Genomic DNA, 27450 nt, shown 5'->3' with positions numbered 1-27450 from the left:
ATTACGTTCTTTACCACTCTAATTTAACCCTGTGTGATATTCTTCTTTTAAGATACCTGGGAAGTTTGAATCCTTTCAAGGTGACTTTTCTAACCTTCCAAGACAGCTTTCTTCATTTCTTGTTCCAGTTTCTTCATGAAATTGCAGAAATGAGTCCTAAAGCATTGTAATTATCAGATTGCTAATATTGAGCCTGTTTTTTTAAGTCTCCTTTCCAGAAGTAATTGTTAATGACCTTTTCAGTTCCATGGGTTTCAAAGACTTACTTCATTTGGTTATGATTTTTTTATAGTCTATACTCAGAAAGAATCTAAGCCTTTCAATGCCTCTTCAGTTCTTTGTTGTTGCAGAGAAGAACAGAGTAACAAACAGAAGGAAATAATTTGTTTGTACAGTATTTTATTCTACAATTTTAATAGGTCAGGGACTGCAGGGTTGGACTGAAAAAAAGCTTAAATTTGAGGACCTCATTTAGGCAAATACTTGTTTTATAAGTACACTTTCACCAAGCAAAATAGATCAGTTTTTTCCTCCACAGGAAATGCTTGTTTTCCTTGCTTTTCATACCTTCTATTTATATTCCTAAGTAACATTTTATATGTTACACATATTTATGCATACAGTTTTTTATTGCAGTAGGTTCTTGCTGGTACGTGTACCAAAACATCATTAATACTCTTGAAAAGTGTTCAGAGTGAAGTCTGCAAATTGCTTTTATCTATAAAACAAATGAAAAAGGAGAATGAATTTGCTCCCTTTCTCAATTTCTTTTTCCTCTCCTTTGCTATTACCATGCTTGCATTACGCAACAGACACATGTCACAGCTTGGTAACTGATTTAGGGACTTTTTAGAATGGGAGGTCCTGTTGTCTCAGTTCAGACTAAGTTAAGATTAAAGCAAAGTCTTCTGCTGATACTGTTGAAGATGAACAAATTCTTCCTCTTTGCTGGGAAGGACCAGAAATCATCTCTCTGAAGCAGAATCAACCAGCCCATACTGTAGTCTTAGGGAAGCCCAGGGTTCAGGGAATGGCACTCCTTTAATAACCTGCTTGTGAGAGTTTCTAATTCTGTCTGCTTTGCCTCTGCTTGTGAATGGCAATCACCAGAATTTGTCAACATACTAGTAGTGTAATCATTAAATTTTAGTTTGTCTAGATATAGTGTGTTCTCTGTTCTGTACGTGTATTTTACTTTGGAGCAATCCTAGTGAGAAAGCTTTTCATAACTGTGTGTATATTTTTGTGAACGTTTCCTAAGTACATCTCCAGTGCTTCCTATAAAGTATACTTGGTCTCATAGGAATTGTTCCCATGACAGAATCATATTTAGGGGAAACTGTTCTCTTCTTTTTTTGGTAAAAATAAAGTGTAAAAGCTACAGCATGCCTGCATTTAGCATTCAGACATCTTATAGGCATTTTAGAAGTTTACTGACTTTTAAAGAGCACTAGCATGTGGGACTTTAATGTACAGACACCAAGTGCTTGACTGTAATTAGGTGGGAGACTGGCAAATTGGCTTTGGGAAGGTAGTTAGGAATAACTGTCTGTGTCTGAACAGGATTGTTCCTGGTTACAAACTATACTGTTGCCTTACAGCTGATGCAAGGGTTTTTTTTAATGTGGGACAATTACTATTTTTATTAATACTACTGTCTTGCCCCAGATATGCAAGGTGCCACAAACATATATGAGAACATAGTCTTTGTCCAAAGTGAACTATAATCAACTACAACTATAATGAATTACAAAAAATATTGCATATTATTAAAAAGGTGAATTTTCCCAAGTGGCAAATTCGGTTTACCAATGGTTTGATACTGGTGATCAGGAATTTGTCACTTCTATATTTATACAATGTATAAATGCTGTAAGGAAAAAACATTTTTGTGTTGGTGTTGAAATGCCAAAGACCCACCCACCATTATAGCATCTAGTTGAAAAAGATTGTCATTTTAGCACTGAAGAAGGGTAGGCATCAATTTTCTCACAAATTTTTGTTTTGTTTTTTTCTTTGCCTTTCAGAGTGCAAATTCACCTGCGCCAGTGGTAAATGCTTGTATCTTGGTTCACTGATTTGTAACCAACAGAATGACTGTGGGGATAACAGTGATGAAGAGAACTGCCTGCTTGTAACAGAGCATCCACCTCCAGGCATCTTTAGCTGTGAGTATTGGCTCCTTGTGTGCATCCACGTATGTCAAATATGTCTGGTTACCTCAGAAATCAGTCTTTTTGGAAACTTGATCTGCAGTATGATATCAAGGGAGCATGAGACAGAGAAAGTAAATAATATTTTTCTCAGAACTAGCAGGGATTTGTGACACACTTTTCCCAGGATTCTAAACATGTAAATTTTTAGTTATTCGAAGGGAGTTTGTGCTACGGACATTGTGGTTATAATCATGTGTATTATATGTGACCTCTGAGAAAGAATAATTAAATATTTGTTTTCCAAGATTCTACAAAATATTCTGTGCTCTGTCTGTGTAAGAGTCTTTATATGCTATTAAGAATATAAAGAAAATTATAATTTTCTGTTCATAATTCCTATTAGTTTTATTGGTGCTGAGATCAGCATCATTTGGTAGGTTACTGACCTTTGTAGGTATATATTTAAAATATCTTTAGTTGCTATTTTTCAGTGCATAAATATTACACACAGAGTTCCAGAGTTTATAACAGGAATTGCTTTCTTAGTGATTTGCCCTCAGTCACGTACAATGAAGCCAAACTTTGCTTTTGCTTTTGTTTCTAGTGCAATAATTTATTTTTAAACTACAATTCAGCTTTCTGGATGGGTGATAAATTTTCCAGTAAGGTTTCTTATACACAGGTGCAATAGATGTATGTTATGTTACTTCTGCTTTCCAAACGGTTTTGTTCTGCCCATACTGACATCCTTCAGTATTCTATTTCACTTTTGGTTGTGACTAGATCTTAGTAATATCAGTTTTGTTATATTGTTATTAGTAATAGCAATTATGAGCAGCACATACGTGTAATTTTTGTAATTAATGCATGGGGCTATAAGCAGGACAGAAGATGGAGTCAGGTGTTGAATGTACACCTGTCCTCCTGTACCCTCTAACCTCCAAGTGGACATGTTCCAAAATACTCTAAATCATTTAAATCTTGTACTTTGTATTATTTTGATACCTCTGCAGTGATTTCAGTGGCTTTAAAATAATAATGACCTGTGTATTCTTTTAGGCTATTTCATTTTATTTTTAATTTATTTAGTTTTGAGTGGAACTCTCTCCCAAGTCCCAGGACAAGCCATAGTTTTGTTTTTTTTTTTTTGACTGGGGTATTGTACAGCTCTTCTTTTAAACCAAACTAGCACAACTGTTTGTCCAAAAGTGGCCACAAAACCTGCAGTGGTAGCAGGTGGAAGGAAGAGCTTTGGTGATGAGCAGCAGCTGTGGCATTGCAGGTGGTGGCCCTGCACAGCTGCAGTGTGACGGTGGCACCCTGTGAGTTCCTAGGTGGAGCCTCTTAGGTGGAACTCCCAAGCCCTTCTTCATCCTGAGGCCATCCTGAGGGCACCGGTGATTTTGCAGTATCCCTCTGTGCTGGTGGCAGTCACGTGGTGATCAAGTATCATCTTGGCACCTTCTCCTCAAAAGCCCTTTGGACTCTATAAATGGTTACTTGTTTGACCCAGGATCTGCAAGCTTTCTGGTCTTCCCTAAGTCACATGTGTCCCCTCTGGTCTTGCTGTAGATCATGAAGACAGACCTGCCTTGGTTACTTGGTGAGTCATCCCCCTAGCCTCCAGCGACATGAAGTTTGTGCCAGCCAAACCAAACCAAATGTGTCTCTGAAAAACCTTCAGCAAAAGGTTCCCTACTGCTTTCCTGAGAATTGCAGTTGGTGCATTTAATGATCCTGTCTCTGGAAAGTTGTGCAAGTTGGCAGCAGTTGTCTTACTTTTCAGTGGGCTTGGTGGAGAAAGACAGTCAGCTTCCTCCTCCAATCAGCCTTTTACAGCTGTGGGTGTTTTTCTTAAACACCCATCCATGGGTGTTAAAAAAAACCCCCAACAAACAAAACACCCCCCCCCCAAGTTTGTTCATGTGAATTATGTTTCCTTAAATCTGTTAGAGTTACGAATTTTCTCTGACTGCTTCTAAAATATGGTGTCCAATAGGCCTACTAACTGAGATCTCCTAAGTGCTGAGGGAAGAGGGGTAATTACATGAACAGTCTTATTATTAAGTCTTTCAAGAACTTTGAATTTGCTGGGTTTGCAACAACATTGGAAATGAGGAATTGGATGCATTGCTAGGAGCATTTGGAAATGTTTAATTTTTTGCTTACCTTGTGGCAGATACAGCAGTTCATGATTTGTTGCATTTGGGGATATTGACAGGGACTGTATTGTTTCGTTGCAATAGGGACTGTGTGACGAGTGCTGTTAAATAAAGGGACTTCGGTTTTAAGTAAAAAAACCCAACCAAATCCCAGTGAAACAGGATCTTAATGGTGAAACAAAGAGAAAAAGAAGATCAAAGCCAGACAGGAAAATAATACAACCATAAGCTGTATTTAAATTATATTTACCATGTTCTGGCTATTAAACAGACTACTACATGGTAGAAATCAGTGCCAGTTGGTAATAGGAAACAAGATTATTATGGACACGTCAGTTGTGTTGGCTTATTCCAGCTCTGAAAAAATGTTTTTAGAATACATGCTGAAGTGAGGTCCCCAGGCCTTAGAGGGATGACATGTTGAATTAAGAAATGTGTGCATGCTTTTGCTCAATGATTTTAATGGGGATCCCTACCAGAGCACACCAGAGTGTATGCTCTTGAAATGTCCCAGCTGAGCAGGCTGCCTTTCAACACAGAAGTACATACATTCATTGCTCTCTCATTAGTAACAAGACAGTAATACAGCTCAGTAAGAAGAAAATTAGTATTAAAAAAAAGTCACTTGAGGAATGTTAAACCAAGTATTTCTTTCTGGTCAGTGTTACATACAAGCCCTGTTCTTGCATCTTCTTACTTGTGTGCAGTTCTTAAATGGGAAAGGAACTGTTGAAAGGAGCCACTTATTAGTTTGTGCTGGTTAACATCCAAGCAGGGTATCCTGTTTCTCCCTGGTACTGCCCTTGTCTTTACGTACAACACGTCGTCACTACAAGCACTATGCCTTCCCCTCTGCTGTTTGTTCAGAGAACCCCTTTGTCATGCTATATTCAAACCTTCTATCCTCCTGTGATGAAAAATATATTAATCTCATTTCACAGTTACACAGAGACTGCCTCCAAACAATGTCTAAATAAATAAATTTTCATATGAAAGTTCTGCTTTAGTTTATTTAAGCAGTATGTGCTGTGTTAGTGGTACCCCATACTTCCCAGCTGCTGAAGCATTTCTCGTTTGTGTTCTTGCCAGCAGCCAAATCCAGAATGTGTTGTTGGAGCTTCTTGTTCAGTTTAGTTAAGTTGCATGGGCAATGGCATAGAAATAATTTTTTTTTTGTGGGTAACGTGGTCCCTGGATCTCATGATTATAGGAGATGCTATCTTACTGTTAGAGGAGTTCACATCTCCTAGATCTCGTGTTCCTCTCTCCTTGCCATTCTTATATGGCTCCTGTGTGCTAACTGTTAATTCAGTCTTTTAAATCATAGAATGGTTGGGGTTGGAAGGGACCCCAGAGATCATCTAGTTCCAACCCTCCTGCCATGGTCAGGGACACCTTCTATGAAAACAGATTGTTTTAAAATCCCATCCAACCTGGCCTTGAAGACTCCTAAGGATGTGGCACTCACAGCTTCTGTGGGCAACCTTTTCCAGTGTCTTACCACTCTCACAGTACAGGATTTCTTCCTGCTACCTAATCTAAAACCTATTCTCCTTCAGGCCATTCCCCTTTGTCCTATCACTACATGCCCTTGTGAAAATGTTGCTGCTGAACTCAATGTCTCAGTGTGTGCAAAGGAAAACAAAAAGTGTATCTCTGAAGCCCTTTGGTTGTCTTAATTTTCCTTTGCTGAGTTATAGGTAGATCTGCCTTATGCTGCTGTGTGGGCAATTCACTCTGTATAGCACAGAGACATTGGAGGACAGCTGGGAAAATCCAAGGTGCATTAGAGTCTGATTTTAGATGACACAGCAGTCCAGCAAGTTGATCAAAATACATGCTGAGGCATTTCAGCTGAACATGTTAAGGTAACAGCTTTCTTGGTTTACACCGGGGTGCAGGTTTGGTGTTGAAGCACACCTCCCCTCCGTGAGGACACCCAGTGCTACTGCACCTCTCCCTGCAGCTCGCCTTGTGCAGAGCCCATGTCACCTTTCAGTAGGGCTACTTGGTTTTGTTTGCATCAGCTGTAAAGACTTATTGATTGAGATAATGGAGATGACTGTTCTTTTAAGACTACTTGGAGGTCAAGGGTGTATTTAACAGCACAAAGCCGCGATAGGAAAAATGAGGCAAAGAGTAGGATTTTAAACATTGCAGACTTGGCCTTGGCAGCAGCTTGCCACTCCATGTGACCTGGAGAATTTGGACTCCAAAGAACTGAAACAATGTGCCTGCATCTAGAAGGACACAGTTCATTTGTTTGAGCATTTCCCTTTGTTTCACAACAAATGATCAGCCTGCCTTGTCCTGCTAAAAGTAAATTAGATTTTAAAATGGGAAGTGTACTCTGTTGTCTGCAGACTGCCATGTCCAAGTCATGTCTCATTGAGAAGGGTTGTGGTGGTAAGGATTTTAGGGTTTTTAATTGTTTGCTGGAAGACAGTACAGGTAGTTGTCTTTGCTGTGATCTGTATGTATTCGTGGGCATATCAAACACAAATATTGACATGCTTGAGAATTTACAGAAGAATAAAATAAGTGAGAACAAATCCTTCTTGTCATGTGCAAATTATGTCTACATCAAATTTCAAGTTGTCAGCATTGATGGAGGTGATGTGTCATGGCTGTTTTGGCATAGAAGAGTTTGCTGTAGGAGTTCATTTTCCTCTGCAAGGTAAAAAAACCCAAACAAATCAAATATATAGCTCTCCCTTTCACCACCCCCACCTACTGCTGTCAGCTCTGAGCTTTGTAGGGATCTGCAGGGGGTTGGAGAATGATTCTGTTTTAAAAACAAAAAGCTCAATCAAAGGAAAATATTTTGTTTAAAGAGACCTTTGGCATCCCCCTCTGACTGTGACACCGAATTTGTGCAGATAAAAACAAGTACTTAGATTTACATTTTGATTGTGCTTCTGCTTTCATGTGTGCCGGGCTGTCCCACTTCAGGTGAAATTTATCCATTTCTTTAAATATTTAGCAGTCTAGCGTTGATGTTAATGAAAGTCTGGCACTGCTATTTTGAGCATTGCAACAATGATAGTAATTTTCAGTGTCAGATTACTGCTTCTCGGAGGAAAAGGGAGATGGGAGGAGGGAAGAGCAGAAAAAAAAAAATTGTTTCGGCTCTAATAGAGTTTGTCATCAGCCTGGCTGTGCCAGACAGATGGATCATGAATACTGTCTAGACGCTCTCTGCCTGAGTGGAGCTGTGGTCTCTAAGGACAAGCAGTGAGACGCCGGCTTAAGTGACTGGGGAAAGTCAGGACGTGCTCCGCTCTCAGCCCGCAGCGAGCCCGCTGATCCCGCCCGTGCTGGGAGCCGCTCCATACCGAGCCCAGCTGAAGCTCGGCTGTGTGGGGCTTTGGGGGGGAAAGGAGAGGGAGGGATGTTGTTACGATAGTATTGATTTCAGTGCGTCTGCCCAGGGACTGCGGGGTGATTTAGCTGGGAGTATGGATCTCGGGAGGGGGTAGATTGGGAGAGTCATCATCTGGCCATAGAGCACACGCTTTAAAAGACTGCGCGGTCACCTGTATTTATCAACCGCTTTAGTCACAGCATACGCTGGAAAATGCTTACTTACTTGCTTATGTTTTCTTGATTTGGCCACTTGTTCAGTAGGATTCATCTGTTTCCCTACCCGGGGCTCTCAGTGTCCCCGGCTGTTTAGGTGAGGCTGCCTTTGGAAAGGAGAAGCTCTGGTGCCCAGGTGAGACCCATAGCCTAGGGCACATCCTGTGCTATTTAGCCATCTCCCATGCTGTTACTTGTCCCTTCTCTGTCACCAAGCACAATTAATGATAAGGAAATTTCTAATGTAGATGGAGTGATAAATATTTTTTGATCAGCAAAATCTTAACAAAAACTCATTTTGATACACATGCTAACTTATTTAAAAAGCAGGAGGTTCTCTGGGGTTCAGATTGAGGTATAAATCATAGCGCTTTGGATTTTAGTTCTTTGTGTATGCCACTAAATACTACATAGATATTTTTATTTAGAAAATCCAATTGATTTTCAGCCTATAGTGCAGTCCTGTTTCTTGAAGTGCTATAATCAGGTTCTGTGCTTTGTTCTGAAATAATTTCCTCCTTGCATATTTTTAAAGCACATTATGGAACACTAGCAATTAATATGACCTTGAAAATTTGAATAACAGCAAAAAATTAAAGTTACTTTTGTATATTATTTTCCTAAAATTTTGTATTTTGAAAAATACTGTATTCCCTGGCTTTTAGTAAATGAAATAGAATCCTGGTCCCGTGAATGCTGTAACAAAACTGCAGTGGAATTCAGTATGTTAGAGTTTACCTATTCTTCCTCTAAGGCCTTACACTGTGAGTGTAAGCCAGACACACACACACACACTCACACATATGTGGCCAATAACAACCATGATGCGCTGGTACAAAATTAGGTATTTGCATCTGCTTATGAACAGGGCTGAACTGGGCTCCTGGTAAGGAATTTCCACTTCACAAAGTTCACAGCTGAACATCAGTCACATATTTATGGCTAGTGAAAGAAAAATTCACAATACTGTGCAGATGAAAATGTGGGCATCTCGGTTGCTCTGAAATGCTATTTTGTTCATTCTCATAGTTTGTAAGGCATTTGTATCACATTTAATCAAGATCTAGAAAAACTGTTCTTTAAAGTTATTTGTATTTGCTCTTCATATAGATTTAATTCACTCTTCCTTCAATTCCTGTTAACTTTTAGGAAACTTCATCCATTACTAAACATTACTTCTCAGTATGATCACGCTGGGTAATCCTTGTGATTTCTCCTGTTCCCTTTTTTGGCTACTGATTTCTTACAAATGCAAATTGTAAGCTCTCAAAGTATACTGTGTAGTAAAGTCTTCATTCAAAGACTGATTTTTATGTATCTTAGAAAGTGATTAAGCTTCAGGTTGGAAATCTCAAAGCAGTAGTGCCAGGCATGATGGGACTTTCTTACAGATACACTTGGCTCTTCAAGACACCAGAGCTCCTCCTGGACCTTTGTGAGCCTGGGAAATGACCTCCCCCACACACTGAGGGCATCCTTTTTACACACTGGCTATCCACTAGAAGTGCATGGTATAAACATTTCATCACTGCGGGTGTAAAACTCAAAATATGAAAACCACAGTACAGTTTCATACCACAGGCAAGATCCTCCCCCTGGAAAGAGAATAAACTGTGAGGCAATTATTTTCAGACATTATTTCACATACATCTAGTAGGTGCTTGAACATGACATCAGAAATCATTAAGGTTGTAACTGAGCAACTTTTGTTACTTTTATTTTCAGTCCATGTTAGTAAATATTGTCCATTGCTGCCCTTCCCTGCTATGTTTTCATTCGCAGGGGTCACATTGTACGATGCACTAGACAGCTAGGTTTGCCTAGCTAAACCTCTGTAAGTTTTAGATGCAGTTCTAAAATCTTGCTGTGTGAATTTTACAGCCACAGCTTTCCCCATCATTCATTCAAGTCACGTTGGTTATTGCTGGTAAATACTCCTTAGGAGGAGCACTGCATTTGTACTGTTTGCACTTGGCTACTACAAGCCTGGAGGAGCCACTGGGAACTATTTCTTTATACAGCATTGGCAGCTGTTCAGGTGTTTAGGCAGAATGAAGATAACTTATATTTTCTTATAGTTTAAACTGTTTTGTGAAGGTTTAATAAAAAATAATGTTTAAAAAAATCCTCACAAGAAAGGGACATGAAGTCAGACTAGATCACCTTCCTTCTCTAAGAATGTTGCAGACTGTGATGTTTGATTGCTTTTCATTCTGCAGTTGTGTATCTGACCATTTATCTCCAGAAATTCTTCATCTCCCTGATGAAATGAACCACTTTAACTTTTCTTAAGCAGGCTCATCTTCTACTTCTGCTGTAAGGTAACAGCTTTATAGATCAAGGTGAATTGGGAGTTTGCTTGTTAAGTTCTGCTGTGAATACATGCACACTGAAATATTTTTGACTGAAGTTTCTGTGTAAATTAACAGCATCATGCTGTTAATTTACACAGAAACTGAAAACCCATGCTTTTCAGTGATCTCTAAAATGGTCTGTATTGTGAGTGAAATTTTGTTTTTCCATGTAGTGTTTAACCAAAGCATGATGCTTTGGTCATTAGTGTGTAGCTATTTTTCTCAGACTGGAAAGCCTGAGAAACCCTTATGCTCTCCACAGTTTTGCAAGTGCTTGAAATTGGCACAAGCCACTGTTGCCTCTTGTGGTTTCTCCTTCACTTTTTCTCGTACAAGTGTTTGTACAGGCACACAGGGGTTGGGTTGGAGACTGGTCTGGTTCTGATGAGCTCTGAGAAACTTCCACTTGGTTTTGGCTGGTGTCATGTCCTTGGTTCTGTTCTCAGCTGAGCTGTGCAGACTTTTGTGCCTGCACAAAAGCAGAGGGAGATACGAGTGGCTCTGTTCAGTGGTGGCTTATCCTTGACTGGTTTAAGGTTTCTGTGCCTTAGTCCCTGTCCCTCTAAAGTACATGCTAAATAGACCTTTCCCTGAATACAAGAGTTTGGGAATTAAGAACTAACAGTTGCTTTCCCCCTTTTCCTTAATTCTGAAAATCTCATTATTTGTCACTTTTTGTAATAGAAAAATAGAAATATGTAGCAGAAGAGTGAAGCATCAGACTGGGTCTCTTGGGGCCATCCATGGGCTTGGGCTCTTTTGGACTGAACCCAGGCTAGTACAATGTAATATACCATTTTGATAACCAAGTGCAGCTTGGCTTAAGTCGTGGGGCTTTATGGGAATAATGCTAACTAGGTAAATTACTACATAGGAACAGCTCTCCTGGGTCAGATCAAAGGCCCAGCTAGCTCACCATCAAATCTAGCACTTGCCAGTTGCTAAGTGAAAGAGTAAAAGCAAATTAGATAAACAGTTCTGCTTTTCCCAGTAAACCTAATTTCTTGGAGAAATGCTTCACTACTTTGCATGGAAGAGCATGGGATTATGTCCTCTGGAGAGAATTTAGCATTTAGAAAGGGCAGAATTGGGGTAAGGAGAAAACGCCTCATTTCTGAAGTGTGAGAATAAGCGAAGATCCACCAACCCCTTGCTAACCAGTAGATGTGTGGGCACCGTTGGCGTCTTCTGTATGCAATGCATACTTTTCATGTTAAGGCATTCTGAATGTAGGACATGAGCTAGAAGGTGCTGAATTCATGTCAGCTAGAAAGACTATTTGCCTAGGTCTTTTCACTTACTTTGTGAGGTACATGGACTTTTAGTTTCTCTAAGTTCACTGGTTTTTTCCTGAGTGACATTGTGGGTTTTTTTAGTCAGGATTTGTGGACTGTGTGTCAGCCTTATAGTTAATGGTGAACCAAGTTCATCTTGCAGCCTTAATTTGTCTCGGCTGTTTAAGAAAACAAACTCACAAAGCCTACTGCACGTAGAAAACACAGTTGTCACCTGTGACTGTGTAGCACACAGGCATCAGATACCGTGGGTGTACGCGTGTATCTTAGAGCAGACTTAGGCTTATTTTTGTTTTCTATACATGCATGTTGTGTGCAAACCTAAGGAGTGAATACAGACTGGTTAGAGTTAAAAAAAATACCAGCAACACAGAAATATCTACAATCAGCTTCTACAAAAACACAAATTAGTATTTCTATTTTGTTTAAAAACAACTGTTCTTTTAATTACAGGTTAAGGCTTAAAATCATGACTAAAAGAGAATTTCACATTCTATTTAGACCATAAATGAGACAGTGGAACCAATTCTTTATGCTGAGTTACTGTTAGGAGCTAACAGAAAACAGATCAGGACAGTGAGTTGCTAAGTCAATTGTGTTTTTGTGTGTGTTAGGTGACTTTTCTAACTTAACAATGCAGTCTAAGGTGCTAGAGATTTATCGAACACAGCATTGTCCAACTAGACATGATAAAATCACAGGTCTACTTATCTTTCCAGCAGTATTGCTACACTGATAGTTCCTTTCTTCCTTCTCAGTTTCCTCCTTCTTTCCTTCTGTTCAGTATCACTGTGTAATAGTTTCATGAAAGCAAGGCACATGAGGGATCTGGGGGGATAGAGATAATAGTGATGCATTATGTGAATACTGAGTCTGACACCTAGTAGCACCTTGATAGAAATAGAAAGCTGTGATCACAGTATTAAAATATGCTAACAAGCTGAAGGAGCTAATGGGCTTAATTTTTACAGTGCAGATGTTAATCCAGCACTTGTGCTGAATGCAATAACAAATGTGTGGGGGCTGATGGTGATGTTATTGTGTTCTTGGCAGCACAGTCCTCCAAAACAATCTTCCTTTCTTTGATATTTTTCTAAGAGTTAGAATGTTCTTTTTTTGTGGTCTAAGATAACAAATGTATAAACAGATTGGTATGACTAAGGCTGGTTAGGCTAGAGCCATCTTTATTTAAATGGACATTCTGTAAGAATCGATGTACCCCTATGTTTGGTGATGGAGATTGCTGTTCCAGTTCTTGGGTAGTTCGTGTTCCACATCTCCTACTAAATTTCAGATTGTTTTATTATTGTTGGTTTCAAAACTGAGCTCATCTAGCCAGAATAAACTATTTGCTTTGAGAAACTGTAGCGCTACAGTCTGATAGCTTAACTCCCAGTCTTTCCCAGAGAGGAGTCAATAGTCTCCTGGAACAGTCACAGTGGCCTGTATTCCACTCCAGTGCCTCAGCCTCACCACCCACCTCATGGTATTTCAAATGGTCACACTCTTCCTTTGTGTTCAGTGCTTTGCAGCTAAGGAGAATGATACTGCTATCCTGTGGAACCTTTCAGCTCTTTCAATAGAAAATTATCTTGACTCACTTCCAGCAGATTTGGATATTCCTGAAAAAATTACCTTTTGTACCAGTCAAGGATTTGCTAGACGTTGATGGGGATCATGATGTTGCAAACCTCTCTTCTTTTTTTTTTTTCCCTCTCCCAAAAAAAAGTATTGGCTTATTTAATTACCAGCAGGAAAGGTGCACGTGGCTTTTGTTTGTAATAATGTGCATCTCTCACTGTGAATACCTGTCACTTTTGATAGGCTGTTACAGTGTAGGTGATCAGTAAACTGGCCCTGAGTATTCAGGGCTGGTGGTGCTCCTCCAGCAAATAAATTTGCTGCAGTATAGAGCACAGGTTTCAAACCATCTCCCCCTTTGACAAGCATCTTAGATAATGTGTAAGGAAAATAAATTTCACTGGTGTTAGAAAACTAAAAAGGAAGGACTGAAATGATATGAGGAATGGAAGACTTGGCAATTAGTGAATAAGGCTTGCCACCAGTTCCAAGTTTGCTTGACATCTCTGCCACCAGCTTCCTGTGCAATCCTGATGAAATAATTCTTTGTTTTCTTTCTGAATTCCCTTATTTAAAAAAGGGAGATAATGATGTTCATCTACTTTGCAGAAGTAATAAAAGAAGATGAAATTTTTATGTAGTTGAAAAACACAAAAAGGGACGTTAAGCTGTAATAGTCTCAGAAAATGAGTAATATGTACTGGAAAAAAGTGCAATTATAAGCTGACAGAGAGAATGAAAAAAAAATTGAAAGTATGTGCTTTGTGTTGTACATTAACATTGACACATACTGTCCATTATTAATACATGTATATTTTAATTTTTCACTTGTGTGGCAACAAGGAGCTGGATATGCTAGATAGTTTCTAAGTAGGTACATAAAAATTTGGTACATAATTTGTATTAAAATGTGAGTAGAGACAAAAGATGAGGAGAGAGTTTTATCAGTCAACTGCAATTCCACAATTGAAGCAGAATATCCTAAAACATGGTGAATGTAATGCAATATAATGATGTTTGGTGGTGTGTTAGTGAAGTTTGAAAAAGAGCTTTGGAAGGATTTAATCAAATGAGGTCACCAGTCAACAGAATGATGAATTAAATTCAATCTTGATTAATGCAAGTAATTCATACTGGAGGGCAAAGTATTATACATTTTATTAGGTCCTAATTAATTGTGTAATTTAAGGGAAAGGACCACTAAAAAGCATCGCTATGAAAGGCTGAATGAAGATCTCTTTAGAGAATAGAGTTGTGGTCAGATAAAGTATTTTGAGTCAATAAAAATAGGATGTGAAATGTTATGATGCTGCTACATAAATCAACATTTAACCTTTATTTAGGATGATGTGTTGCTGCAGCACAGAAACATACTGTGGATGTAGAAAACATAGGAAAAAAAACAGAAGGAATCTGGATATGTATAGAGCCCAAATATTTTGGAATAATTTGCTTTTGAGTCTAAGTAAAGGGTGGGGAAATATAAAGATACAGCGAACTATGGGTGTGGAACAGAGGTGGCTCAGGCACTTGGTGTGTGTGGTAAGATTAGAAGATCATTCAGTACAATTCAAAGCTGCTACAAAAGAAATCTTTTCGCTGACTTTAGGCTGTATTCCTCATGACCATGCAATGCTTTTGAGGCCAGGATTTAGTAATACTTAAAGAAAGGAATCCTCTCAATACCAAGTCCACTTGTGTGTAATTTATCCAGGGGGTAGTCGTTAAGAAATGTATAAGAGGGATTCAGTTAATTTCTAGCTACAAGATCATGTTGAGAGTTTGGGAAGAGGACATTTTCTCATTCTTTTGGAGAACTGAACATTCTTATCTGGGAGGACTGCGTGTGGGTTCCTAAATTTGGTGTGAAACTGAAATCCTTAATAAGCGGCTTGTAATACTACTCATGGCAGCTATGATCAAAATCCTTATGCGCAGTTTCCTTGACTTAAGTACTTACTGATATTGCGTGTAACAACCCTCTGTCATATCTTACAACACAGAAATCTCGACTGTCTTGAGTATCTATCTTTCATAGAAGGTGGTTATCTAGTGAGGCTGGCACACTGCGTTGCTCAACAAGTGAAAACTGTGGTATCTCTGCCAGCCTGTGCTGGTTTCCTACTGCACACCATCCTGTAGCCCTGGGAGGGGTGTTGAGCATATTTCCAGCACAGGAGAGCACACTGATGGGAAGAGTTTACTAGGAATTACAAAGGAAGCCGGTTTATGCAAGCAAGAATTAGAATTAAATGTGTTGCAATATGGATTGGTATTTGATTCTTTGAAGTTTCCTACAGCCCTTCTGTCCATTCAAGTCATGCAGTTAAACCGGATCCTCAGAAATGTCTACTCCTTAAACATGATGTACTGAACATTAATGCCCAACATTAGTGGACAGCACTTGTGGGTCTTCTCTTTTTGTAGGAGGTGATAACAGTTTCTTTGCCTATTGCAACACGAGCTCTCCATTAATTAGGACTTTGGGAGAGAAATGTGTGTAGGCTGTGAACATGCAGAGTGATGCAGAGAGGTGGGAAACAGATGTGTGGTCATATATGCAGCAGCCAGCTATTACTCAGATACCATCCGCCTGCTAATTAGTGCCTGGAATGTTGAATAATGTTGGTGTTTCTGTGATTGCTTGAGTGCAGTCCTGCATCTGGTTTTCACACTTGTCTCAATCGCTGCACAGTACCATAAGTAACATGCTTCAATTAAAATTGTTTTGAAAGTGATGTATCTAGAACTTCCTTGTTACAACAGATTAATTTCTTGGTGTAGATTGCTGTAAGTATAGGGCCATCAGCTTTCTGTGCCCTTGAAGGACTAGCATTTGGGTTAACGCTGGAGGGAAAATCTGGATCATCCATTTTGCTTCCTGTCATGCTAATGAACCCAGTGTGTGCCATCTCAACTTCAAACTACCCCCTTGGTGATTCTCACTGTACCCCTTTCAGTGATGAGACAGCAAAGAGGAGCCAATTTCTGAGCTGCCATAGCTGGGGAAACTATGGGATAATATTACCTTTGTGACAAGTGGCTCCTTACAAAAACTACTGCAATTTATCTTAAGTTTGTGTTTTGCTCTATTATCTCTTAAGAATTTTGATGCAAAGTATTAGTATTTCCAGTTGCTATATGTCCTAAAAAAACCATACATGCTTGCACACACATGAGCATATATTCTTAGAACAGACTTTTTTCTTTTGTGAAGTCCAGATCCGAGATACATTTCAGTCCTGCACATCATTATAGGAACAGGCAGTAGCAGACAGCACAATTAGTGTTGCCACACTGGGGTTATAAATTATCTACGACTCTATACTGTGCTGTATTCCAGGTAAAAGGCACATCTGTAGATCAGAAGGATTGACTCTGAATGTGATGCCAGAACATAAATACCGAGATGATTTTTCTCTGATCCAGTTTCTGCATTTGTAAAATGTTTCTCATGCTTTCCTGGAACAACTTCCTTCTTTATCCATATGAAGAAGCCCATGAATTAGAGACTGTTTCTAAATCTCCAGGTAACTGGGGGAATACTCCCTCTTTCCCCCCTCCCCTTCTCCCCCTGCTTATCTTCCCTCCCCACAGAATGCTAAAACATTGTTTTTCCTCCCACAGTTGAAAGGTGTATTTTGGAGAATACAGATGAGATATTTGTTGGCTAGCAAAGAATAAAGCAAAACAAGAGACATGTCTTTCAAGTACAAATGGGGCTTTAGAGATCTCTGTTGGAGAGCCTAATTTCTGTGTAAGCACAACTGTTTCTCCATATTGCCTGGAACACTTCAGTTATGTACTTGGCCATACTTTCTAGTATGGATTCTATAAAGACATCATTTGTCACAATAATAATTGTGTACAAAAATGTTTATGCACAATAAAAATGGATTTCAGAGACCTTTGAATTGCACCCACAGATACAAAATTTTTCAGTGCTTTTCAATATACTGAGCTGGATCAAATGATAGTAATAATAATAAATAGGATTCCTCTCTCCATTCTGCAGGGCTAACTAAACTTAGTGCTTTGAAGCATATCAGGTTTTCTTTGTTTTTAATATTTCTAATTTTTGGCCTCTCTAGTGAAAAAAGGTGAAATATTATTTAAATATTAAAATCTTGCTTGCAGAGTGCATTTTCATTACACTGGTGGTCTCTGACTGAAAAAGAGCAATCACAGGCTTCATAGCATATTTTTAATGAGGTGGATAACTGGTTATTATAGGGAATGTGTTGGGGTTTTTTTCCCCAGCTAAATAGAAAAATTACGTTAGTAAACTACAGACTGCATAGGCTTTTTATAGAAATTGTTTTCTTTAATTATGTCATATATAAGCCCCAGTCAAAAGGTATATTAGTCCCTGATTTCAACAGCAGTTAAGTCATTTAAGTAGGAGCTAGACACACAAATGTGTTCTATATGTGACCATAGTAGCTATTTAAGCTGAGGATTTAGGCAGACAGAATGTAATTATCCCCACTGCAAGACTAATACACAAGGGAAAAATGCCATAGGATTTTGTAATAGCAGCAAGTGGTCAAGACATTACATTTATGCTTTGCTAGTTTTACCAGCTGTGTCTCATTCCATTATTCAGACAGACAGACAGACACATACACACACACACACACACCTCTCTTCTAATTAATTATAGTTGTCTACCAGTGGGGGAGGGAAAAAAAAAAACAACTCCAGAGGTGATTTTCCAGAGAAAATCTGATTCCAGAGTGGGGCCACTGTTAGAAATCTGCAGATGTGAAATAGGTTTTTGAGGTTTAAAAATCTTTGATCATCACATGAATCTGAAAATAAAATGCAGTTATTGGAATTTTCTTAGTGATCTACTTATCTCAGTTGAAAGCAAAAGAAAATATCAGAAAAAAAGACTTTGGTTTTTCTGCCTCATGAAATGCATGAAGCTGCATTTGTCCATGATCCACAGCGACAAAACATTACTCTGTGGGAAACACAGTGAAGGCAGGGCACTGTGTGTTGGAAACCAGGGTTTAAAGTGCTACTTCCAAATGGACAGGTATATGTGTTGATGCCACATCAGCTACATTTCTAAACTGTTAATCTTTTTAAAAAAACCTTCTATTTCACATGGCATATCTTCTTGCCAACAGTGCCTTGCTCTCTGCTGAAGTACAGTGCTTGTGAAGGAGAGCTGGCTGAGCACAAACACTGGGAAATAGAAATGAAAACAGCTACAAATAAGTGACTGTTTGAAGGTGGTAGAATAGTGTTTTGGGTTTTTTCACATCTTTGATAGAGGGCTGGGGTAGAAGATGGTCTTTTAAAGGTTCTTGAATACAAATAAGAGCAAACATCTAATAATTTCAGTTGCAGAGATGTTTGTTTTCTATGTGACTGAATCACTTGCTCTTCTGAAGGCATCGGCCCTGGTCTCTAAATCCTCCTGCTGGCCTTTGAATCTTGTCAATATTTTATTTTTTCAACAGGAATTAAAGCCCCATCTTGACTTTGTAGCCTCCATTTGATTCCTTCACAGGCTAATTGCTGGCCTTTGGCAGTGTGTTGAAGTTAGGCATGGATAAAACAAGTTTCATGGACATGAAGCCCTTATGATGCTCTGCAGTTTTGCACAGTTTTTCCGCTGCTTATAGGAGTAATTGTATTCTGACAGAGCATTTTATTTATTATGTTACATGTCTGTAGTGTACATTGCCTTAAAAGAGTTGAGACTCCTACAAAATGCTACATTGATTTGTTTAAACAGTGACAATCCTCAGAAAAAAACACCTGGGCTTTCTAGGTGTGTCCATGAAGGATGGAGAAACAGGGACAGTACAAGTCTGAGAGTGAACAGATTGGGTGAGATTTGGTAGAGAGACTGGAAGATGGATAACTTGTGGTAGGCAGAGCGAGGCTGCCTGACAAGTCAGTAGGTGGGAAGAAAGCAGGAGGTGTGGCAGGTTGTGGGAAGAAAAAGTTGCTGGAGTTCCCAAAGACATCGCCCTGCCTTGCGTGGCTATTGCCATCCGAAACTCGCTCTGCGCGCCTGTGTGCCGGCTGCCCTTCCTGCTGCTTGTCCTCAAGTCGGTTCATTGGAACTCCCTGGGGTTTTGGGTCCTGCTGTTTCTGCAGCAAACCCAGCAGGCAGCTCTGGGGCTCACGGTCCTGGGTTTGCAGTCAACCACTCTGCATGAGCATCTCGGTGGTGAGGATGCTGCTCCAGGGGGAGCGCTGCAAATCCTCGTTTGTTCAGATTCAGGGTGATTGGAACACCTAATTGTACTGTCGGTGTTTCATGAAGAAACACCAAGCAATAATCCATCGTTTTAAACACCCTGTAAAAGCAATTGGGAAACTAAGTGCTGCAGGATTAGGGTCCTAATTGCTCATATACAGTGTCTCAGCTCAGGTTGGTGAAAATAGACCTTGTTTCTTTCTTATGTGGCACCATTCCTTTCACTCCTAAATTAGGCAGTGATTAAAAAGATCTATAACTGAGGTTGTCTGGGGCCCTTTGATCGGGCTGGGTGGGAAGAACCTCATATTGAAGAAGCTTTGTTGATTTAGCTGTGCTGGATATCTAATGATTCATCCTGACTGTTAATTTCATAAGTACTAAATGTAGGAAATATACTTAAATATAAACAACAAAAGAAAAGAAAAAAAGTATTGAATGTATTTCATACTTATGGATGACTGGCAGATTAGATACCAGGGACCTGGCAGTGTGTGCATGGCTCTGGTTCAGCTGCAGCTCCTTTGACCAAGCTGGTGGGCCTAAGGACTAGGAAAAAGATGAGTTAGAGATTGCCACCATTGCTGGTGAGGAGGGTTAAATAGCATGAATATGGAGGAAGCTGTGTTTTAATAGTATTTGTGTTTGTAGTGTAAATTCCTTCATGTCTTCAGTTACTTCAGCAAATATTGTACAAGGATTTACTACTTTTTAATTTCAAAAGAAGTTGGGAACTAGACACACAGAATACCACATCCAGGGAGGCCTATTTAATATGGACATACAGAGTAGCAATACTGGGACCTGGTGGCGTAAAGGGGGCTCTCTTAAAGCATTGCTTGGTGCAGTTAATTCATGTCACAGCAAATCTATATACAGGGTAAGCTTCAGCAAATTCTGGGTTGGAGGAGAAGGGTGTGAAGACTTGCTGGTTGTAGTACAGTGATTCTCTTAGTGAACAGATACACTGCCAACTCAAACTGGTGCTGAAAACAAACATGTGGAAAACATGGATGGTGGTATGTAGTATGCTGGTACCCATTGTGAGTACTTGAATTCATGCTTGTAGGTAAAAGTACTAAACCTTCAGTAAAATGTTTCCTTTCACTGAACCCTGCCTACTTTTTTCAGCTGCCCATTGCTGAGGAAAGAAGTGAAAGGAGCTCATGAAATATGGCTTCATCTCCCTTTGATTCAGTTAATGCCAAGGATGGAAGTAGCCAGTGATCTCTACTCTTTTTTCTTGCATCCTGTCATACTTTGATGTTTTGCCTCCTAAAATCCTTTTTGCCAAATCAATCCAACTTCTTCTGGTCAAAGTGTGGGTGTTACAATGGCTGCTGACAGCTTTGAGGTTCCTTGCTTTCATTCAGGCACTTGGAAAGGGACAATGAGGCAGCAAGGAAGATAAAAGGAGTCATTTAGACTTCAGTTTCAGATGAAAGAATCAAGTTTGGTGACATATTCCAGTCTAACAGTATGGCTTCTGTTCTTTGGGGCAAAATATATAAGAATAAAGTGAACAAAGAAGTATTCATACTGTATCTGCTGAAATGTAACCCTGTCCTGTGTTGTACACCAGGTTTTTGAACCATGTGGAGAAATGAAGAAAATTAACTGGAAGTTTGGGTCCCTTCTCCATTCTCCTTTCCCTCTTCCCTCCCCACTCTCCCGTTCTTTAAAATCATCCCACATGACCACTGTAGGGGGAGTTTTCAGGAATCAGTTCAGGGTCAAAGTCTGGGTTTCACAGACCTATGTCAGGTCACAGGGTTGCTTTGCATGAATTTGCCACTGTGTAAGGAGCAGTTCCAGCTTTAAAATATTTATATCTTATTTATCAATATATTTATGTTACTTAAACTTATTTATATTATCTCCTTAGTAAGAGGCAGTCTCCACAGTGTGCTGGAAGCGAGTGCAGAGTGTTCACTGTTTACTGAAAGGCTCTATAGAGCTAGAATCTGCTGAAAAAGTACACAGTTCATCACAAAGAGCTATTTTCTGGAAGCTTAAGATTTTTTTTCTTTTTTTTGAGAAGGTCATTTGGGTCTGTATTAACTTGAGCTGACTTCTATATTTTTTCCCACAACACATAATGTAAACTTTGTACATTCTCAGTGATAAGTCAGATATTGCAGCAAGCTCAAGGAGAGATTTGTGCTCTGGGAAATGAAACTCCACTGAAGCTTGGTGTGTTGTTAAAGGTCTTCTCAGAAACAGGCTTCATTCAGCATGTTTAGTTAAATTCTCAAAGATGGCACATATTCCGAGAAGTAGATGTTAACTGAACTGCTAAGTTGAAAAGGGCATGGGAGGAAAAGAGTAATAAAAAAAATTTAGAGCATGTCAGCTGAAGTTCATTTACACAAAAAGACATGACAATTAAGATAAACTAAATACTACTATAAACAAACTATTAAACTAATTTAAATTAAAATTAAGTGTGATTGGATTTAGGTCCTCCTCATTGCTCATGAAGAAGTGTGTTTGTACTCTCTACACCATGTCCCCATCAGAGTGTTCCTGTTTGGTATTTTTAGTCATTCAGTCCAGAAAAAAAGCAACCTGGACACTGGCTTCTTGGAATACTTCTTAATGTTTTTCAATAAAATGGCTTCCTTTGTTTTTTCTTTTTGTTTTGTGGGGTTTTTTTAAAATTTTTAAATTTTTTTTTGTTTTGGTTTGGTGTGTTTGTTTTTTGTTTGGTTTTGTTTAGTTTCTTTTTCCTTTTGTTGTTGTTGTTGTTGTTTGTTGTTTTCTTTTCTTGGAAAATTCTATTGGATCTGTGTTGTTTGGATTTCATTTATCTCTTTAGATCTGCCTCCTTCAAATGATTACAAGGAGATATGGCATGGTATTTTTTTTTGCTAAGTCAACTTAGCACAGACTAGTTTTGCTGCTTGAGGAAAGTGTAATCTTTCACCTCTTGCTGCTGTAGCTGTACTTAAGTATTTACAGGTTATATTTTCTTCTGTGTGATTGTTTGTTTGTTTTTCATTACTGACTTTAAGAAGGTCAAATTTACACTTTAGAACAAATCTACTTGCACACAAGAGTACTGGGAAAAAAAAGCTTTTGGAACAAAGAATGATTGCAATGAAACTCATCTTCTCCCGAAGAGCCTTCCATGTGAAGTGCCCCAAAATTCTTGTTGGCTTGTCTTGGGTCCTTGTTTTTATCATTTTGTTGTGTCCTCAGGCTCAGACTTTTTGTCCTAATTCTCTGTTGTTTAAAAAAAATAATGTTCTGTTCGGGTAAACATTTGTGAAAAGAAAATGTGACCTATGATATAAACTTGTAAAATAGGTTGTTTTTTAAATCTGTACGTATTCTGTGTAAACAGGAAGACTAAAAACTTGTTGTTTAGGATTGTGAAGCCTGTATTGACATAAAAATATCAAAATTACCTAAAATGGTAAATTGTGATATGTTCATCACATAGCAGTGCAAATGTTTTCATGTTGGAGGTGTGATTATGATCTATAGAGTGAGTGCAACAGTGCTAGTTGGGATGTAAAATTCTTTGCTGGAAATAGCAATGCGTCCAGTCACATGATGTCACTGCACCCCTCATTTTCATTGGGTCATGCATGTGCTCCAACTATTTTCAGAAACACTGAGTATCTTCAGATTGGGTGTGATGTTCTTGGTGCCTGGGAAAGGGGCACTCAGTTTTTTGGATCTGTGACCATCCTACGCCCCATCCACCAGTGACTGTCCAGTTGTAGATCTATCACCTTTTTTTTTTTTTCATGGAAAGGAAACAAAGAGCATATGTTAAATAAGAAACCTTCTGGTTTAGGTTTGGAATCATCTCCTAGGGAAGCCATCATGAAAACCATTTTCTCCAGCCTAAAACTTATAGGTAGGAGGAAAACTACAGAGAGGTATGTTGAAAAGCAAGAAAACATAACTGGCCCTTGAACAGCTGCTACTATCTGCCCTTGTTAATGATCAGAGCTGGCTGTACAGAGAAATAAAAGGGGAAAAAGCCCAAAAGCTCCTGAAGTAAATGTAAAAAAGTAGGGAGCAAGGCTTCCCTTCAATAGGGAACAAGAGGGTTCTCCAGCATTCACTGATCCATTCATTTATTTACCCATTGTAACTGCTTACCAAACTCCTTCAAAAGTTTCCTCCTAAAATTTACTCTAAACCAAGACACAAACCAAAACATCCTCCAGAATACCAGCAGTGACATAAATGACTTCCAAGCCCAGGCCTGTGGAAGCAGAAGCTGGTGAGGGAAAAGCCACTTGATGTGAAAGAGCAAAGGGCAGAGGTTGAGTTTATCTGGCAGGACATTACACGGGGTGCCCAGTCTTTGTGTAACTGAAGGGACTTTGCATAAGGGACAAACTAATTTAGCATCTTCCAGGAAATCTGCATTTTTTTTCATTTTATTTAAGTTCCTTGTACAGTGACGCACATATTCCTGGAAAAGGTCAACATCAGCAAAAAGGTTAGTGGGTAAATTTTGTTGACGAGTGCCAGTGAAATAAATTTTGTTGACAAATGCCAGTGACCAAAGAAATAAAATGTGGAAAATGAGAATGGGAGACTGACCTGCCAGCAGACAGCAGAATTAAAGGAGAGAGGTTTGAGACAAGAGAGATAAAACCAAGGCAACATGTACTTAAATATAAAGACAGCAATTCCCTCAATGCCTATATTGGGCTAAAAATGTATATTAAAATGAAAAAATCTTCAGAAATTAAAGAACAGTTTTTGGACACTTTGCATGTCTTAGAATCTCTGTTAGCCACAGTGTATGGTTTGGTAGGTTGTTGGCCTTATGTACTTAAGTACTTAAACACTTAGGTTGGATAATTTAAGGAATTTCACTGAACTGGTCTATACATTACCTATCAAAGGCTACTAAGGATATGAACACCTCTTTTGCCTGTTTCACGTGCATATATGGACGTGCATTCACACATGCACATGTTCATGGTATGGTGTTATATAATACATGTGTACAAAAAGTAATATCAACACAAAAGAATGTAATATAGAGTATTTAATTTAAAATTAATATATAAAATAATAAAAATGTAGTATAGTATAAAATAAGCTCTACTATGTCCAAGACCATCAATGGAAACTCAATTGACAGAGGTATTCTAAACACTGTAAGACTACTGTAATCCAGCTTCTAAAATTCACAGAATGATGGCTATGTGAGTAGTAATAATTAATATATCAGTCTTTATATTTGTGTCTGCTCAGAGGAATTTAAAACACAGAACAGAATTGTGATAGCATAGTATTTTCAAGATGATTAAAAACTTTTATTAATATCCAGAATTTTTAGATGCTAGAGCAGAAAACTTTATAATTGAACGTCTTGAACAATTTGTGTCTAATTATAAAGAACACTGTGCAAGCAGAATTCAGTATTTTTTTGGAAGTCGAGGTTAAGGTTAAGCAGGAAGGAAGACTGGATAATGAATTTTCTGAGGGGAAGAACAGATAAGTGGTACATAAATATAGCTTCCCCAGACAGGCTTTGTGTTCAACTACCTGACCTAACACTAAAATTAAGCAAAGTTCTGGCTGCTAATGTGCAAGATCAGAAAAGCATCCCATTCAGAATTGGCAGCTGTCTGATAATTATGTTGTGGTTGTTCAACATCTGTTTCTTGAAGTCAGTGTTTTTTCACCTAGAATGAAATACAGACTCCTTTCTTGTTCATAGTGTTTGTACTGTTGCATTGTTTGTGCTTGCATTTCTCTGCTTTATAGGACCTGGGGAATGCCCTCCCCAGTGAGATGAGATATGTTCAGTAGGTGGCTCCTGTTTCTGGGTAGCAAGAACTGAGTAAGAAAGAAAGAATGCCCACAATTTTCTACTGCTTGTCTGTTCAGAAAATCAAGAAGATTTCCGATCTCTGCTTAGGTGTACAGAGAGCATACTATTGCAAAAATAATTGTCTTTCCTTATGAAAGCTGCTTTAAATTACATTTCTTCAATCATCTTAAGTCATCCAGAAGGGACAATTTTAAGGTAAGTTTGGAGCCTCCCCAAAACCATAAGGACAATGGTATGGTGTCTCCATTTCTGCTTAGCACATCTACATTTGCTAAATATGTGAGACTAAGTACAAAAAACAAGTTCAGCAACCCAGAGGTTTCTGGTTTTTGGTTGTTTTGGTTTTTTTAGTTGGCTCTGCTTGAGTTTCCTGCACCTGCTTGTAAAACAATAGACAATACAACTCCTCCGTAATATAACCTTCCAAAATTTCGAAGTGTGTTATAAATAACTTCCTAGTAAGCCAGAACAAGATTAGCATGTTTTTGCTGTTACTTTTTCCCAACATAGACTGGAAAAATTTGTCCACAGGAGTAGTTTAAAAGTTGATATCCTGCCTTTGGTTTCATTAAAATGCTGGTTTTAAACAACCCTTTATCAAGTTACTTCCTTTCAGATAGAGGACTCAAGCATATGTGTTTTCCCTCCTATTTCCTCTCTCCTCCTTCTTTCAAGCTTCAGGAACCAGGGCTTGGAAAGGGTTAGGAAAGCTCCCCATTTGAAGAGCTTGGACACCTAAGGCTTCTGGTGTGGGACACGGCAGGGTCTGCTCCCTCCTGTGGCACCGCTCCCAGCCCGAGCTGCCCTGGGCAGCGAGGGATAGTTCAAGGATCACTTTGTGCTCTCCCACACTGTTGGTGACATTATGCAAACAGCTACATCGAGAATTTATTTATTGATCTTGCTTTTTAAAAGAGGAAAAAAACAACTGATGGTTTAGGGGGAAAAAAAGTCAGAAAGAAGAATTTTGGGTCCTATGAGATAAGTGTCGAACACTGCTTCTTTGCACAGAGCACAGGAACACCAGCTGGCAAGGCATTTATTTTTGCCTCAGAATGTATTTGAACAGTAAACAATTTAATAAACTTTCCTTTTTAGTCATTTTCAAGCCTTTTCTAGAAGACAGCTATAAATTGTGTGAAAAAGATGTATAAATTATGTCTCTGGTATGCATCAACAGTTTTGTTTAGAGACTTTCGTGGGTTTTTGTAGGTCTAATAGTAATACTGACCCCTTAAAACAAAAAAGCTTAATATCTGTGGGTGAGAAAGTGAATTGTAGTAACCATCCCAAGTAAATCTTTACTCTTTGCTCATTTGAATTTGGAGACATTAATACTTTCAGACTGAAAAACGTTTTTTGGAAAAAGTGTCTTTTAGTGATCCCCAGTAGAAGAGAGATGTTGTGCTCAGGCAGAATCGAGCAAAGGACTGTGAAGATGATGATGGGCATTTCTTCTTTGAGGAAAGGCTGAGAGAGCAGGGACTGCTCAGCCTGGGGAGGAGAAGGCTCAGGGGGTGTCATCAGTGTATATGAATACATTGAAGGAAGGGTGTACAGGAGATGCAGCCAGGTGCTTCCCAGTGACAGGACCAGAAGCAGTGGGCACAAGCTGAAACAAAGGAAGTTTCACCTGAACATAAGAAAATGCTTTTTTTCACTGTGACTGAGCACTGGCACAGGCTGTCCAGGGAGGCTGGGGAGTCTCTGTCCTTGGGATTATTCAGAAGCTGCCTGGACACAGCCAGGCCACTAGCTCTGGGTGGCCATGCTTAACAGGATGGTTTGGACCAGAAGACCTCCAGAGGACTCTTCCAGCCTCAACCATTCTGTGATTCTGTGTCTTGAAAGGAGTTCTTGTATACTGATTTTTCTCTCTTCTTTTTCATCTTTCTTTTCCAAAGATTTGCCTTATTTGAAGCAGTTGATTGCAAGCCAATCTAAACCTTTAGTCTAGACAGATAAAACTGTTATTTGCAGCTTATCTGACTTGCAGTCATAGCAATTCCACAGGTGCACAGAGCAAGTTCATACTGGATTTATTTTGCCTACCATCTTGGCTTGTGCTTGATTTGCATATGCAGACTGTCCACTGATGGCTGAAACTTGTGAATCAGTTTGTTTATACAATCTAACATCAGAAGATGTATCCATGTGGACGAAGTCAAGATCGCTGAGATACTTCACAAAGCTTGTTAAGTATCAGAAGCATAATTGCATTAGTCTAGGAAAATGCTGTGCTAATGTGGATCAAAAGTCCAACATAATTAATTGCTCGTCTATGTTACTAC

At 39.0% G+C, this 27450-nt stretch overlaps 1 protein-coding gene across 6 annotated transcripts in view; it reads left to right on the top strand.

The window, feature by feature from the left end:
* LDLRAD4 (low density lipoprotein receptor class A domain containing 4) overlaps positions 1–27450 on the top strand; it is a 283046-nt gene that overhangs the window by 132306 nt on the left and 123290 nt on the right. For all 6 annotated transcript variants that reach the window (XM_064432932.1, XM_064432936.1, XM_064432935.1 and 3 more), the window contains one exon: positions 2028–2168. In XM_064432932.1, coding sequence (XP_064289002.1) covers positions 2028–2168 — 141 coding nt within the window. Of the gene's footprint in view, positions 1–2027; positions 2169–27450 lie in introns of those variants that run through there.

The sequence above is a fragment of the Passer domesticus genome, chromosome 1 (genome assembly GCF_036417665.1).
Source record: "Passer domesticus isolate bPasDom1 chromosome 1, bPasDom1.hap1, whole genome shotgun sequence".
Lineage (NCBI taxonomy): Eukaryota > Metazoa > Chordata > Aves > Passeriformes > Passeridae > Passer > Passer domesticus.
This window is presented reverse-complemented; position numbering and strand designations above follow the sequence as displayed.